This window comes from Mesitornis unicolor, unplaced genomic scaffold (genome assembly GCF_000695765.1).
Source record: "Mesitornis unicolor isolate BGI_N332 unplaced genomic scaffold, ASM69576v1 scaffold49175, whole genome shotgun sequence".
Classification (NCBI taxonomy): domain Eukaryota; kingdom Metazoa; phylum Chordata; class Aves; order Mesitornithiformes; family Mesitornithidae; genus Mesitornis; species Mesitornis unicolor.
Genome location: NW_010184420.1, coordinates 17,505 through 34,487, shown reverse-complemented (window position 1 = coordinate 34,487; position 16,983 = coordinate 17,505). Strand labels below are relative to the sequence as shown.

At 37.1% G+C, this 16,983-nt stretch overlaps 1 protein-coding gene across 1 annotated transcript in view; it reads right to left on the bottom strand.

The window, feature by feature from the left end:
* Window positions 1–1,906: 1,906 nt before the first annotated feature.
* LOC104540612 (chromosome unknown open reading frame, human C7orf60) overlaps window positions 1,907–16,983 on the bottom strand; it is a 20,765-nt gene continuing 5,688 nt past the window's right edge. Inside the window, exons 3-5 of the mRNA XM_010184455.1 lie at window positions 13,583–13,756; window positions 7,822–7,936; window positions 1,907–3,352 (exon numbers count right to left, since the gene is read on the bottom strand). Of these exons, the coding sequence (XP_010182757.1) occupies window positions 2,723–3,352; window positions 7,822–7,936; window positions 13,583–13,756 (919 nt within the window). The 3' untranslated portion in view covers window positions 1,907–2,722. The remainder of the gene's footprint in view (window positions 3,353–7,821; window positions 7,937–13,582; window positions 13,757–16,983) is intronic.

Below are 16,983 nucleotides of genomic sequence, written 5' to 3'. Positions count from 1 at the left end.
TGAGATACAGAAGCGGAAACTGAAGTACCAAATTTAACATCTTTACTGTAATTTGTCTATAAAAGAAACCCAACACAACTAATTTATTGACAATAAGGAAAAAAACCCTATGCATTGGTTTCACTGGATTTCAGCATAATCTGATTGCACAGGAAGAAAAAAGGACATCTCCACCCCAAAGAAACAATTTCAAAAAAGGTTTTCAGTTTTTTTCCTTTTTTTTTAATAAGTGTGCTTTGTTCACAAAAAGTAGTGACATAAAGACAACAGAAATGCAAATACACATTTTTTTTCCTTTATCTCTCCAGCACCTTAAGAACAAGAGATACTTTGCACAGTCATAATTTTCAAATATATCATAACCTAGAAACATTCTTCTTGCACCAGAGCCAAATATCCAGCAACTCCTGGTATTGCCACTTTGTTGTTCAAGGAGGTATAAGTATTTACGTAAATCCCACTTTCCTCCTCCACCAGAATCTACTGTCCCTTGTAAAAAAAATAAAACAACAAAAAAAGAACACTTCAGGTATTCAGAACGAGCAGCAAGAAAACCAAGCTGGTATGAATCAACGGTCCCCAAACCACAAACTCAGTGGTGTCACCAACCTGCCAAAGAGGCCGAAATTGCAAATGTTAATATTTTAAACTATTTTGGGGGGATAACTCTTGGTCTGAATTGCTTTTTTGTATGACTCACAAGCCAATTTGTTAGCTGGTATAGAAGTTGTTTTTAAAAGGAGTATCAGTTAAAATGTTAGGTGCACTTTGAAGTATGCACAGACTAAATTTGCATGAACAGCTGAATTTATAGCACCAATATTTTAGCTTTAACATGAGCACTGCTGGAGCCAGTGGTCAACTGGGAAGAAGAAAGGCCTTGACTGACAAACATCAAGTGAAGGGGTAAAGCATTAGATGCAAATACTGACTATAGCTGATTTTGAAGCCACTGTGTACTCCATTAGAATTGTAAAGAAATTTAGGAAGTCAACCATGATACTTCTATGCCTAAATTTATTTTTTTGCTTTAAATTTAAGAACTGAGACACAAAAAGCTTACATTAAAGGCTAAAACATTGAGTGAAAGCAGGACCAATGTGGGATGACTTTTTGTAGGAAGCCGTGTAAAAGAAAAACACGTAGCTCAAAACTTCAATGGAAGGGCTAAGTTTCATTTTTGTAGCAACCCCTGTAAAATCCACACTACAACTGCCGTTTATTTGGTAACTTCTGTTATTAGCAATACAACGTGGTAGGGTAATATGGTGTAAGGTGTATTTCATCACAGCCACCTGTGAATCTGTGCTCGTATTTCCTACCCTGTTGCTGAAGTCAGTCTTAAAATCACGATGTGGCACCTAGTTCAAATAAATTATTATTAGGCACTTAAACATATATTTAACAGTCCAGCGTTCAAATCTGAAAATTATGGCCACTATTTTTAAAAGGAGGGAAGTCTAATCAAAACCTAATACTGCATCTTCTATTTTTACCACTGAACAGAATTGTTTTTCTCTGCAAAAACATAGAAATTTATTAGACAAGTTAAAAAACCTGATAGATGTAAACCACTTCTGTTCCAACTCCTTACAGTGCAGACCAGTTTTCAGATAGCTACAGTTTTAATTTAACTAAAGAGAAGATTTTTTGGGACCAAATAAGCCAACAGTGTATGTTAACTTCACTCATGTGGTCTGAATGCACATCATTGTGCAAATATGTGTATTCCTGAAAAACGTGTATGATTATGTTCCTTTGTACAACCAAAATTGGTCTGTAGTTACCATAGAACTTGGGAGGTCTGTAAGTAAAGGACAATTAAAGAAAAAAAGTTGTTTGTATTTTAAAATGCATAAATAATTTACTTTAAAACATGACAAAACTCACCCTGTCCCCCCAAAAAAACAGTTTAAAGAGAATACAGAACACCATCATTGGGGAAATACTGATAAAACTGCAAAATCATGTTGAGCTTTGAAGAGAAACGTAACTGTCTAGACGTACCATACTCCTCTGGGGGGAGGGAAAAATCCTCTTCAGAAATCTCATCTCTAACTACTACTTACGCAATGAAATTACACAGTATGTATAACTATGGATGAATATATTCCAGTGTTTTGGTGCTATCTCGATTTGGTGTTATCTCAAGAGGGCTGCAATAAACGTAAAATCAAATGTGCAAGCATTACAGTTTCTCCAGCCCAGGCTTAACCAGAGTGAAACAAATATTGAAAAAAGTTTTGTTCCATAGTTAGGAAGGGAACACGTGTAACCAAGTGTCTTAACCTATCTGCACATTTAATTAAAGTGCAAATTATTTCTTCCTACATATACTTCTCAGAATCCCACCAACTCCAGTGCCTTAAGCTCAACCACACTAAGTTAAAATATTGGAACAACACTTAGCAAATTAAATAGAATTCACACTTCACAGCACTAAAGAAAAGAATGGTACCTTTCTGGAAAAAAAAAATTAGTGATATAAATCTAAAGAAAGTAACAGCAATTTATGCTATGACATGAGTCATTTGCATAAAACTTGTGTTTTTTCACTTTCATACAAGAATAAATTTTAAAATTCAAAAGTAGAAAAAAATAGCAAACTCTGTAAACCTTTGCATTTGCTTTATGCAAACCATTTTTACGTGTTGAGCCCATGTTAGTATAGCAAAATTAGTTAAGCAAGAGGTTTGACTGCAAGGGCATTTCAACAACTGAATTAACTTAGAAGCAGTATCGGATCTTCTAGCTCGTAGAAAGGAATTGAACTGGACTGGCTTTCTCCAGAGTCCGAGTCATAAGGAGCATCAGGCAGCTCCATGAAACCGTACGCTAGCTGTTCATCTTCTGTATCTGACCGAATGTAGCAGGAAGTGTTGGAATACTCCTCGTCCTCTATACTGTTGAAATCCTGTGGGATATACAACATTCCCGGGTAGTTCCTGCTAACTAAGTCACTTGTCGTTTGCAGTGAAGTTTTCCTAAATGCCATCAGATGCATGTGAGAAAACTTGGAATACTTGAAGCGTTTAAAACCCAAGGACTCTATGGCAATTTTCCAGCTTTTCATCATCATAGCCCGGCGATTCTGATGAGATGAATCAGGAGTTATTACAAGCAATAAGCCATTTAATACGAGAAGTTCGTGTGCCTTCTTGCAGCATATCCATCGTTGGTAGGGAGATGGAAAGTAAGAAAGGAGGAGTGAGAACACGACGACGTGGAACAGTTCTCCAGGCAGAGAATCAATGGGATTTTTCAGTTGCTTAAGAAAGGCATCTATAGCATCTTGTGCCAGCTGGAGGGGTTGCTGAATTTGAAGATTTAAGAAGTCACATTTGTATACACTCTGGTGGAACAAGAAAAACGGAAAACCAAAAAGCCATCAAGGTTAGTTTAAGGAGCAAATACAATCCAAACCCACAGAAAATCCAATGATAACCTCTCCGTTCCCTTGAGGAAACATCGAGCCTACTGAACATTCCTCTCACTACTAAACCAAACAATCCAATGTAACAATTTATCGTATATTGATAGCTTTCACAATTGCAAAGCAAGGTTTTAGATGCACTAGTAATTTACTAGCCTCCAGATGCTAGAAGCCTTTTTTAAGTTTTTAAAACCTGATTCAGTAATTAGAAAATAAATTTGATACCTCATTATTTCCACCAATTCTCTGAAAAGTATCCAAGAAACTTAGCAGTTTGGTCACTTGGAAAAGAAGTGTCACACTTTACTGCTACAAGGCAATATACATTAAAAAGTTACGGTACACTGACTGCGCTAACTGCTTTGCAGCAGTGATGCAGGTCCTTGGTTTAACTTTGCTGTAAATGCAGAGTGCAGCGGTACACATTTGGCTAGTTATCAAAGTAAGGTAAGGGCTATACATTCATCTGTTGATCATTTGTGCGCTCAAGCTGTCACAGACAGGAAACGACACCACAGTACAACATACGGAAAAGTAAGTTCTTAACATTCTGTCATGGTTTAATGCATGAAAGCAGGCACAAAACATTCTGTGGAGCACATCTGAAAGGTGGAGTTAGATCTGTTGCATTTTGGTTTACACCACAAAAATATTTATAGCATGCTTTATGAAACAGTATTCAGAAAAGATCACTAGAACACTATTGTAAAGGTATTCATAAAGCAACTGATAGGAAATGTTATTTCCGTTTATCTAAAATCACATTCTTTTCCAAGAGTGCACAGTAAATTAGAAAATATAATGCGCAAAAAACCCTGTGATTTATTTTTCAGTAGCTTTAATCTTGGCCTCCAATATGGAGAAATCAGGAAAGAGACTTGCATTACGTGGCTATAATCAAGAAATTTTAATTGCAGCCATTATACCTGCAGGACTATATTCTGCTTCCTTGTAATATGTACAACAGGAAATTAACAGCAGTAATTTAATGACATCCTCTAGTAAGTTTTTTTAAAAGAAGTGCTTTGAAGAATAATTGTTCAGAGTAACATGCTAACTCTACTTAGAAGCAAGACTTAAAACGTTGGAAGTTATACACATACTGTTGAAAAAACAATTTAGACTGCAAGTATTTCTGAGTAGTGGAAAAATACTCATAAAACAGTTATGTAGAAGCAATGTTAAAGACAATTTCAGGACTAAAGTTTGTTTTGAGTAGAATCTGAACTCTACAGGCAGTTTTAGGACAAAAATGCTGCTAAATTGGGCTTTGCTAATAAACTTTAGATATACAACTCTCTAACTGATGTTGAAATCCTTCCAGACACTGAAACAGCAAACAGCCATATTTCAGTGTATCCACTGACATTTAAGAACACAACTCTATTTATATGTTCTGATTTTTAATTCCAGTAACCGCCCAGCTTTTTCTTGTGTGTGTGTGTGTCTCAGACTATATTTACTGTAATACGATATCTGCTGCATATTCAGCATGTTTCCCAGCAGTATGAAATTGTGTTTGGATTGCCCCAAAGTGGAAATTCTCCCTTCATTCCAATTTTGCAGTCTTTTCATATTTTCTTTTTTTTTTTTTATTGTGTCAACACATTAAAACTCCTCTAAGAACACAGCCACTGCTAATTGTACTCTGGAATATCTGTGTTATAAGCAGAATGTTTGAGGAAATGGCCAGCACAAACACTAGGTCAAGAAGAAACCTGTTCTGCTTATCCCAGTCTCAGTTTCCCTCTCCTGTTTCTAATACTGGATGTTTCTCTCAGTGTACTTTACACCAAGACTGAAAACACTGAGTGAGCAATGACCAGCTAAAGAGAGTATTAATCTCTCCTTGGTTCAGTTCCTCTCCTCCTCAAAACACAAAGCCTTTTAATGGAAATGTATTTCCATATTCGTATTTCCACAGTTTACATTCTCTCTATATGAAGCACAGATTCTAAACATTTTGCAGACATTCTTTTATTACATAACTTCTCAATTCCTCTCCTAGTTTTCCCACAATTACATCCTTCTTATTCCCCAAATTAGCTGAAGTATTTTACTCAACTATTTAGTCTATATCCAAAGCATTTCTGTATACAGAAAGTGGATTCATCTATTTTTTAAAGAAGGAATTATTTAGCACTCTATTCAACATTAATCAAGAAAGTGACATTCTAAGAAGCCTCTATGCTTCAATGTGCTTCCAAAAGTATTTTGGTATCGTACCTACAAGATCTGCTAAATCAGAAGATTTACCAGTTATTCTATTTTCAGCTTCTACCAGTAAGTTATCAGATCAATTTTTCAGGTCAGAAGACGTTAACTACCATAAGAACCCTCTGGCTGTTACTCCGAAATCTTAAATCAGCCCAGGCAACTGCTGGCCTACAGATAAATTTATTCAGGAGGTCATGGTGCTGATGCAGCTCAAAGTGGAGTCATCTTGAATACATCAAGGCTTATTAATTCTCTTCTGGAGGTGGGCCCAAGCTTATTCTAGCAGATGCGTTTAAGCACACAAACTGTGCTCCACGTCACTCCACAAACCCTTGCTAGCTAGGCTTCAAGGTGCCCTGAACACACTGAAGTATCCAGGAGAACGGAAGAAAGAGAAGCTGCTGAGCCCTAGACAGACCTCGCAGTACTTTTGTTGGTCTGTACAGCAGCACCCCAGGGAGCTCCCATCATCAAGCTATGGTACATACTGTATCAGATGACAACTTATCTCTCTTCTGTACTAGGAGAGAGCTTGAAGAACTGGCTAGGACACAGAAATTGCCGCTACCTGACTACTCCCTCTCCTCTTGTCTGGTCTGGATTACTCATACCTCTCCATTATATCCACAGAAGTAATCTTTCTGGGACTCTCCCAATAATGGTTTTGGTTGCTGTCATTTTGAATTGATTTTCATAAGAACAAAAGTAATTTTCTTATTAAAACAGCACAACAGACTAGACAGCAAAACAAGAACTATGCATGCCCAAAAATTAATGGTTAGATTCCGCTCATGTAACTTCAGGTGCCTCGGCTCCCATTATGGTCACTGCAGAGTGAGTCAATAAGGAGACGTTTGGGTTTCATTGACTATTTTTAATAGATCACCACTGACTGTAATTGAACTTAGGACCACAGATGTAGACACCTATGATCTGTGTATCTTAACTGGAAATTTACTCAGCACATATTACCATTTCAGATGCCATAATCTGCCACTTCAGCGGCATGTGCCTCCTTTACATCCTGTGCATGCCCTATGCAGATGACCTACAGCCTCTTAAGGTGGGAGGCAATCATATTTGGGCAACTGATGCCTATTCTTCAAATTAGGCAAGATGGAATCCACTCAGTTTCGTTGTGTTTTAGATGAAAGTTTGCTTTACAAAGCAATTCATCAGACTTAGACTTTTTTCAGTAATATCTTTCATTATCTCTAAGCATATATGCAAAAATATACATTAGGTGTTAATGGACTAGATGTGGTGACCACAACAAAACATCATGCATTCAGCGTGTAAACCACACTGCAGCAAGTAAGAGAAGATTACTTTCATGACAGCTGTATAATTGTACTCGTATACTTCTCACCTCTCCACTAGAGAGGGTTACTTTAAGCCCCTGATTTTAATAGAGCCTGATTTTAAACTGTAAGTGGTCAAGATGTCTGTGGTCAAAGGTTTTTCTGTTTTCTGTCAGAAATGCATTCCTTTCTGTATCTTTTAATTTTCATTCCACTTTGTCTTTTGCTTGGTTCATAAATACCATTAGGACTGACAGAAGTTGGGTCAAGAACAAGAGACAGAAAGAACACGATTACAGCAGAATTAGTGCATTGAGAACCTTACTACCTAGAGAAAATGAAGCAACTTGCCCCAAAACTGCTGATAAATTTGTTCTCAGGATTGCAGTTCAATAGTAATTGTAGCAATAAACTGAAAAGCCCTCTTACAATGCATTTCTGGTTAATAAAACTCTCTGGAAAAACTCACCAAGTACAGTCACTGAGCATTTCCCTCTGTGAGTGAATGCAGTTTCTGACAGGTACATGCCTAAGCGTAAGCCTACTCAATTTCTATTTGCACCTTTTAAGATGCAAGGATTGATTTGAAGTGTCATTAGAAGATGGCTACTAAAATTTTCCAATTTTAAGATTCACAACTACATTATAAAGGCCTAAGTCTTGAAGAAAAAAAGATTCTGAAAACTAAACATAACTACAGTTTAGAGCCTGTTCATGGGAAAGGATGTAGTAGAAGGGTCACAGTTCCTCTTAAAGCACAGATATTTAGGATACATACTTAAATATTAAACAATGTATTTACAGTTGTATTGAAGCATTGTAAAATATCCAAGAATCAAATTTATATTAAATTCAGCGAACATTACATACCTCAACAGCTGGAACAATATCTATGCCAACTGTCAGAAATTCTTCAAACTTCAGAAATGGATTAAAGCAGCTACCAACATCAAGTAATCTGATCTTCCCCAAGGAGTGTAGCAATCTGAGAAGCAGCAAGAATTCAGTTTTATCATATGTTGTTTTTTTAAACCATATTGTGAATTACATTTTCAGATAACTAACAAAAAATTTCTCATAGAATACCACAGTAGTGACTAATAGAAGTGAATGCCTTACTTGAATTGCTGAGATACCTAAAGAACCAAGCTCCATCAGTAAAGATGGTCCTCAAGTGGAAGAGTTTATGTTCAGAGCAGCTGCAATACTATTAAGCTGTATACTTGTAGTGAAGAAGCTAAAATGGCAACTTGTGTCTCCTGCTTTGTGTTTCCCACTTACCTTTTTGTGGTATTTACTCATGTTGAAGTCACGTAAGTCACCAGTTAAAATTTCAGGAGTTTAAAAGAGAAACCAACAACACTCCATGACCTACCTACTTGCAAGTCTCATTTTAAAGGGCATCTGAAGTCAAGTGTCATAACTGGTTTAATAAAGACAAGAGAACACATAATGGTATTCCAAGGTAAACAAAAAAATATCTACAAATGAAAGCATTTATGCATTCCTTGCATAAATTGTAAAATATTTTATTTGCTTTATGTTAGCTAATTTTTTTTAAAATGCATGAGGCTAACTCAAATTATATTTTTAATGGATGCTATGAAAGAGTTAGATCAGTCCATCCAGAGCCACAAATTTGGAAACCGGCTGCTAAAGTTGTAGGGAAGTTATTCCAAACATTTAAATGAATTGAAATATTCCCTCAAAACTACCTGGAAAAAACCAAAAAAGTCTATTTCATGCCACACAATCAGTTTTCTTGTGGAGTAACCAAAAGCTTTTTAATAAGAAATAGTCAAAAATAGTCATCTGGTTTAGGAAAGAGAGACCTAATAATAGTACTTCTGAAATACTCAAAAATTAGGATTTATCCCATAAGAATTCTGGTGAACAGTTTAGTAAGCCAAAAATACATCTCCTTACCTGCCACTGTGTGATGACCCAACTATTCAAAGTGAATTTATAGATAAGGTGGTCAATGGGTGTAACCTTAAATACTTAATTATACTTCCAAATGACAAAAGGCGAAGGCAGGGACTAACTTGAGAAATCATGACTTATTGCTTGGACTGACAGAAAGAGGCAGACGGACTGAGGACACTTCAATACTGTAGTTCCAGAGTGCTGCAGAGATGCTCATGTACCCTTCCAAAGTGTCATGAAAAATAATTTAAAAAAAAATAAATAAATCAAACTAAACAAACCAAACCAAAACCCACCACAGCAAATAACTGGTCCATCATCTTCTCAATCAGATTCCAAAATTTCCTGGGGTAAAAAAAAAAAATAAATGGAGGAGTGGGGCATCAGAAAGAAAATGGCAGACTGAAGAAATGGAGAGGATGTTCTTGTAGTGTCTGGCAGAAGTTCCTACTATAGCACAGCGGAAGATATCCTGGAGGCTGGCAGATGAGATTTGCCTTTTCTTGGGAAGCTCTGACATCATCTGTGACCAACTGCAAAACCAACCTGAAAATGCCTTTATGAAGATAAAGACATCATTGGCCTTTTCTTTAAGTTAAATATATAGTTTAAGAAAAGAAAAGAAAAAAAGATGCCTGGCAACTTTTTAGGGTAGTGATTGCTGCCTCACCTCTGAAAGCATTCTTATCTTCCAAAGGAGTCTCCTTGACCAGCCCCCCTAGAGGAACATTTGTAGTCTTCACGTTTGCAACCATAAGCATTTTCTTGATGACTAAGGCAGTTACCAGTGCACAGAATGTAGTGTCAGATAAGATCAATCCACCTGTACAGAAGCACTGGCAGTCAGCTATCTCACTGTAATGTAAAGGTTTTGCCTTCTTCTGGCACTTACTTTGTCTAACTTGATATGCTGTCCCTCTTAAAAGAATCTGGATTTGAATGTGGCACTCAGTTATCACCAATATCAAGGACTCAGCTGTTGAATACATCCTACAATCAAAGTAGTTTTTTATTTTCCTTGCATTCTGAAATCGAAGGGCCCTGCTGTTTATTCCTTCTTAACAATTACAACAAACCAGTAAATGCTGGAGTTAAGCAATTCATAGAATCACAGAATCGTTAAGGTTGGAAGAGACGTTTAAGATCATCAAGCCCAACTGTCAACCTATCACCATCGCGCCCACTAAACCACGTCCTGAAGTGCCACGTCCACGTGCTCCTTGAATTCTGTTCAAGGCCACTAGTGCAGCTTCACACCTGCCTGTTCTTTAAAACACAACTTGCTGAGTGCATGCATCCACGTATCAAAAATAAATAAAAAGAAAAGAAAAAGAAAATATACAGCGCTACTAGCACCCAACAGTTTGAACTCTTTCTACTGGATCATTTGCAGGGTTGCATCTAAAAATTTCTATCATGATTTGTAAGATCTTAGAATACCCAAAATCCATTCATACAGGCAAACAAACACTAACTCACAACTTTCACAAGGAATTCACAGGGAGGAAAATTTCAACTTTCCAGCAAGCAAATGTTGCTTTTTGCTTGAAGTTTCTGTAGCCAATTCCAATTGGCATCTCCAAAATATAATTTGTCATCTTTCTGGGAAAGATTTAGCCCTAGAGACAGACAGCTGCACAAACTTTCAGAAACAGATCTGCAGGGCCAATGGAGTCCAACAAAGCCATGGTTGTACTCATAGCAACAACAAAGCAGAAATGAATACTGCAGAAAAAAAAAATCTTTAAGCAGCAATAAAGAGATCTGGGCTCTCTGTGCTCCTCTTAAACTCCCAGTGATCTACCACAGAGAGGATGCTGGAGAAGCAAGAGATTTGTTGTTGCATTTGGCAGAATAATAATACCGAGCTTAAGGATTTTGCTTCTACGTGGGACAGAAGATATCCAGGGGATACTTCTGTCAAAATACCAGCATCAACCAGGCAAACAGTGCAACAACTATCTTTAAGTTAAAACCACACACATTACCAGGCTACCCTGTAAGTCAGCCAGTACTGAGTGAGGAGATTTCAGAATGAAGATGACAGCAACATTTTTTCCCCAGCTTGGATCCAATCGCAATGTAATCTGTACAACAGGAATTTCAGTACTGCAGAGGAACCATTCAGATCCCAGTAGACATAATGAAAAACATGAGCTGAAGTCAAGTCGTGTCTTTCTCCATGTAACACTATGAGACTTCTCAGACCAGCACATCTCCTTGTATAGCAAATGGAGACACTAATGGCAGATTCTCTCTCATTCAAACACAAAAATGTATGTCTGCACATACACTTGTGTTCTACATAAAAGTCCAATGGCAAAAGAACAGAGACACATGGGACCACAGGAAACACAACAAGAGGGACCGCAACTCAAAAGCGCAGAGAAAACTTTCCATAGAGTGACAACCTCTAGAGATCTTAATGTTTCCCACTTAAGTGTTCAATGAAATACTTGTGCAGATTAAAATTACGCAGCACAACCCAGAACCCTCTAATCTCCAGGAGAGCCCACTCCACCTATGGTACAGTGAAAAATCATGGTGATGCATTGTCTTCGTCTCTTACGAAACCTGCGTTCTTGGCTGCAGTGTTAGTTTTGACTGGGTGAAGGGGGACACAACTTCAGGCTATTACTGCATTGGGGCTCACTTCTGGAAAGCTACAACTCTGGATTCCAAAAGCCAGAAATTCTCTTCTACGCTAATGGACAAGAGATCTAAGGTATTCGATACAGGGCAAGTTCACTATGCTAGGTATGTCATACCCAAGAAGCCTTGCAGTCTCAGTTCAATGCAAATGTACTTCAAAACCTTACAAGTAGCAGAGATTCAGATGCTTGCTTGTGTCTTGGCTTCCTGTTGCTTGTCAGGTTTTGCTGCCTCTCAGAATACAGGTGCAATCACAGAATCATTTGGTTGTAAAAGGCCTTTAAGTTCATCGAGTCCAACCACAACCTGTCCACTACTAAACCGTGTCACTAAGCACTTCATCTGCCTGTCTTTTAAATACCTCCAGGGATGGTGACTCGACCACTTCCCTTGGCAGCTTGTTCCAACACCTGGTAACCCTTTCAGTGAAGACATTTTTCCTAATGTCCAATCTAAACCTCACCTGGCACAACTTGAGGCCATTTTCTCTTGTCCTATCACTTGCTACCTGGGAGAAGAGACCAAGCCCACCTCACTACAACCTCCTTTCAGGTAGTTGTGGAGTGCGATAAGGTTTTCCCTCAGCCTCCTCTTCTCACTGAATTGCTTAGTAGAAATTTTCAGGCTGCCAGTTATCAGTAGGAACAGGATCCTAGTTAGGTGTTTGAAATAATTTTGAAGCTCTTCAGAAGCACTTAGATTTGGCCACTGAACATATACAGAGAGCACAGACCACTGGTTCAGATGGTCCAAAGACCACTGGTTCAGATACCTACTTTTCAGCACTGTAATTCTTACATCAGATTCTTCGGTGAGGATATAACTGTAATGTAGGTGATGATCACTGATCCAGTGAGCCAATGACTTTGCTAGAAATGCAGTCTTGCTGCATTCATTGATAATCACCCTTCAACCCCTTGTTCCCTAAGGATTTTCAGTCAAGGTAACATTAAAAGCAAGGGAAGTACTTGGCCACTGTAGGTAATCTTCAAGAACATCTTGAATCCACAGTTCTCCAATGCATTATTGTACAGGTAGAAAAACAAAATATGAATAGTTAAAGATCAGGACTGGTGCAGAAGTGTAGATAACCTGGGAAATGAATGCATTTTAAGTATATATCACACTTGTTTATTTCAGTAACTTTATCAAATGAGCTGCTGCTCTTGATTATTAGCCCCCTTAAAAATGCACCTGCTGTTCAACTAGGAAAAACACTGTTGCAGGCTGTTGTAGGAATTGGTCTATAAAGAATAGAAAGCAAGTCCTATATGTAACATTTAATAATAATATGATTATGCATTCATTATTCCATTACACTAGCAAAATGTTACATTCTTTCCATCACACATGGAATAGCCACAAACATGACCCATGTTATTTAGGGGAAAAAAAAGAGGGTGGGACTGTAAATGAAATAATAAAACTACTCCTGAATGCCAAAAATAAAATTCTCACTTCGGTGAAGGTCAACAACAAAATTAAATCTGTTGTTAGGAAAATACCTCAAGGATACTACAACTTCTGCATAGCCAGTCATCAGAAAGCTACCACATTTAAAATTAAGGGTTATAATTCAAAATTGCTTTTGAAGTGTATAATTGGAATCAAGAGTTTCTCTGCAATTATTTATGAAGAGAAAGTTTTAAGTACTCTGATATTTACATTTGGCACTTAGTACTTACATAAGCAATTGACTTTTCAACAATGCTGAACAGCCATTAGATTCTAACTTAATTAACATTTCCCTTATTTCACCTCAAGGTTTAATATAAATTGCATTGCACATCAATGACACAAAAGTGAAATTGCTCTAACACTTAAATGAAGATGTGACTAAGTTGTCATTCTCAAGCAATTTTTTTTTTATGGCATCCACCAAAATATACTACAACATAAATACTTCTTGAAACACGTGTCTGTTCACATGAAAGTGCCTTAAGTATTAAAAATACATTAGATTGATGTAATATGTTATGCAGAAAAAATGTCCAGGTAAGTCTTACCACACAGAAGGGGAAAAAAAAAAGTCTGGAAAACAAGCAAAACTTACTCTTCTGTTAGAGCTTCATGATTTGTTAAGCCAAAACTTGGCAAGGGATCTTCAACCTTGGGAGCCTGGGGAACGTTTAAAGCTGGAGTGGTCTTAGAAGCAAGAAGTGCTCTTTTTTCATCTTTCTCAAGTGCTTTTCTTTTCCCACCGTTCTGAAAATATTCTCTGCATACACTAGAAAACAAACAAACAAACAAATGAAAAATTCCCCAGAAAAAAACCCAAAATTCCATTTTTGATCATTCCTATAGATAAGACACAAGACAGAGACTTAGCAGATACAAGTGCACTCAGCTTTTAAACAAATCTAGGTTTTACTGCAACTCTGGTATATCAACTATGGGAAAGATACAATATACCCAAAGACATACTTGAAGTCAAGTAATGTTTCATTTCCAAAATTCAGGTCATAAGTCACAGTTGAGAGTTTTATCTGGAGAGACCTTTAGAGCAAGACAGCAGACGTCTTGTCAGAACATCACCAGAGGGTAAACTTCAGCTGGCACCTGAGCACCACAGTTCTCCACTAAGGTGCAGAGCTCCACATAAATGCAGGGGCTTTAGAAACATTTGTGTCTTGCAAGAAATATAAGGTGAGGGAAAAGAAACATAATCCAAGTTTACGCGTTAACTTACACACACCAGTTCTTAATTTTAATTGAGTTTGCCTGGGGTTTTTTTTGGTTTTAAGTAAAAGGTATCTGCAGTAGATGTATTATTGTGGAAGTCTTATTTTAGCTTCCATTTTCCCCCCATACTTAATTTAATAGGAACCAGAACAAAATGATGTGGTCTTACTTGACTAGAAATGTTAACCAGTTTAAAGGAATGAATGCTATCAAAAAAGTTAAACTGCACCTGCATACTTCAACCAGCAGTCAGCATTAGTGTATGAGAAGCAAGTATTATGTTTGAGAATAACTGAATTTTATCCACAGAACAGAACTAGAATTGGAAACAATTTGTTGCTGTGAAACTAAAAAGCCTGACTCACTCTGCACAAAGCAGTATTTTTAATTAGATGTGCCAGCCAAGTATTTGCACAGAAAGTTTAACAGAAATAGTACTTGTTTGAATAATGTTTTCATAACAACCCATTTGTATGATGCTTTCTTGAAACTCGCTCAATTTTCCTCTAAAAGCTGCAGAGGTTTGAAGGAAACATTCGAGAAAACATAAGTTCAAGTGTAGTTTAGTAACACCTAACCAGGATCAAGGTAAGATAGTATTTTACACCACAGATTCAGGAAAGGAGTTGTAGGTATAACGCTGCATTTAGCAGTGACAGGGACTTGAAATACACAGACCTTATCTAAGAGTTGGTGATATTACAGGCACCAAATATATCCAGCCTCTCCACCATTAAAATGTGAAAGAAAAATAAAAGTCATCGGAGTGGAGTTTCTTAAAGGGAAACATTCATAATCAAACAGGTACAGAGAGAAGTGGCTTTACTCCAAGCTGGTAGGAAATGACCACCTCGAATCAGTAAATGTATAATTACAGTAGCACATCATGCCCAGGTTACTAATGCCTGCTGTGAGGGGAGGAAAAGAAGTTGTCCTGGACACACACTCAAAGCACAAGCAAGTTTTACTTGCTCAAGCAGGTTCTAGGCATTTTTGCACTAAACATAAAAAGTCTCAAACACAGACAGCAACCTTAGAGCTGAAAAGACAGCTATAAGAGAAAAACCTCAGTAAACATATTTATAATCAGCAAATTACAATTCCTCAGTAACCAAAGCTATTTTCAGACCAAAAAGAAGAGAGGTGAAATGAAGAAATAAAATCTACATCTTAACAGTATGGAGCAATATCACACGCAGATGCATGAATAGCAGTTGAATGATTGCTAGTATGCTAAGTTGCATTTTACACTACATTGTATTATTTGTTTATAAGCATATGATCAATTTTGAACTATTTAGTGGTGCGTGTCATTCAGTGAAAGAAATGAAACTCAGAAAAAAGGTCTCTCTTTTCTCACCATTTATCAGCTGCTTATATACTTTGTTAGCATCTTGCAGTCTGTTTTTATTCTAGGCCTTTTATCTCATTATATCTCTTAAAACTCACAGAAACAATGGCAGTTTAATGTTGCACTGCCACTGCTACTCACATGCAAGTCAGAACACAAAAAGTTCACAGTTGTGAGATAGTGTATTGGGTTTTTTCCTCAACTATTGGTGTTATCAACCTTTTAACTCAGTAGGACCTGGTATGTTGCCCATCTTAATGAGCTGTTGCAAAGGAGAACTGAAGAAGCAGCAGCCATTTCTTCCTTCTTCTTGGTACTGGGGCAAATCAGTATTTCTGCTGGTGGATGGAGGGGCCAGAGCCATAGGAAGGCCTAAGACTGGGTAAAATTCTTCACAATCAGATCTTAGACTGTATACCTATGCAGTAACATAAGGAAGAAAAAAAGCAAACCCCCAAAAACCCCCAAACACAAATCCACCCATCCAAACAAACAAAAAACCAACAGGCAACACTGCAGTTCATAACCACTGAGGGTTATTCTCCATTTCACAGCCATTAAAAGCCATCACTGATCACAATGCAGTTTCGAGCATGCAGCTATATAACACTGTACATTTAACAACTGTCTCAAGTAATGAACAGAGCATCCCTTAATTATCTACAAAGAGAAATAAAATTAAGGAATCTATTTTATAATTCTGAGAACTGACATGGCTCCATTTTTAACTGACATTTAAGCTTTCAGTCTTTGATGATACAATATTAGCTCTACAATTAACATACTTGTTTGTGAAGAACTGCGAAATGTAAATGCTACCCGAGCTAACACCAGCTACAGTTTACACAAACTGTGAAATAAACATTTTGGGTCTAAGCTTTTAAGTCTGTTTTAAGTCTGCTAGCAGAGAGACAGGTGAACTGTCCAGGTCATGTCTTTGCTCAAAGAAAAAAAAAATGAAGGAAAAAAAAAAATCCAAGTATTTCCTCAGTTAAAACTTGTTTTCCACACAGATCTCAAATGGTAAACAACCACTTTCAAGCTGTCCACCCTGCTCCACAATTTAGGCTGGATACATACAGGAAGTTTCAGTAAAAGCCAATATGAATACATATTCAATTGTTAATACTCTCCAGCAATGAAAATAAAGCTTGGTTTTCAAATTCAGTGACCAAAACTAAGGGTTTCAATAGAATATATAATATTTTAAAAAAAGAAAGAAAAAAAGTGGGAATTGCCAAAGAAACACCATATGAAGTTTAAAAGCCATGAAAGAATTAGTTGTTTGTTATTACTTGAGAAGAACAACTAACTACCATATTAAAGCTGGTGTGGTCAGCTTTTATCACGGCAAAAAGCAGTTTCTAATAGCTGTTATCAATACTTAGAGTTTCAAGCAGCCAGTTTTACAGGCAAAGAAC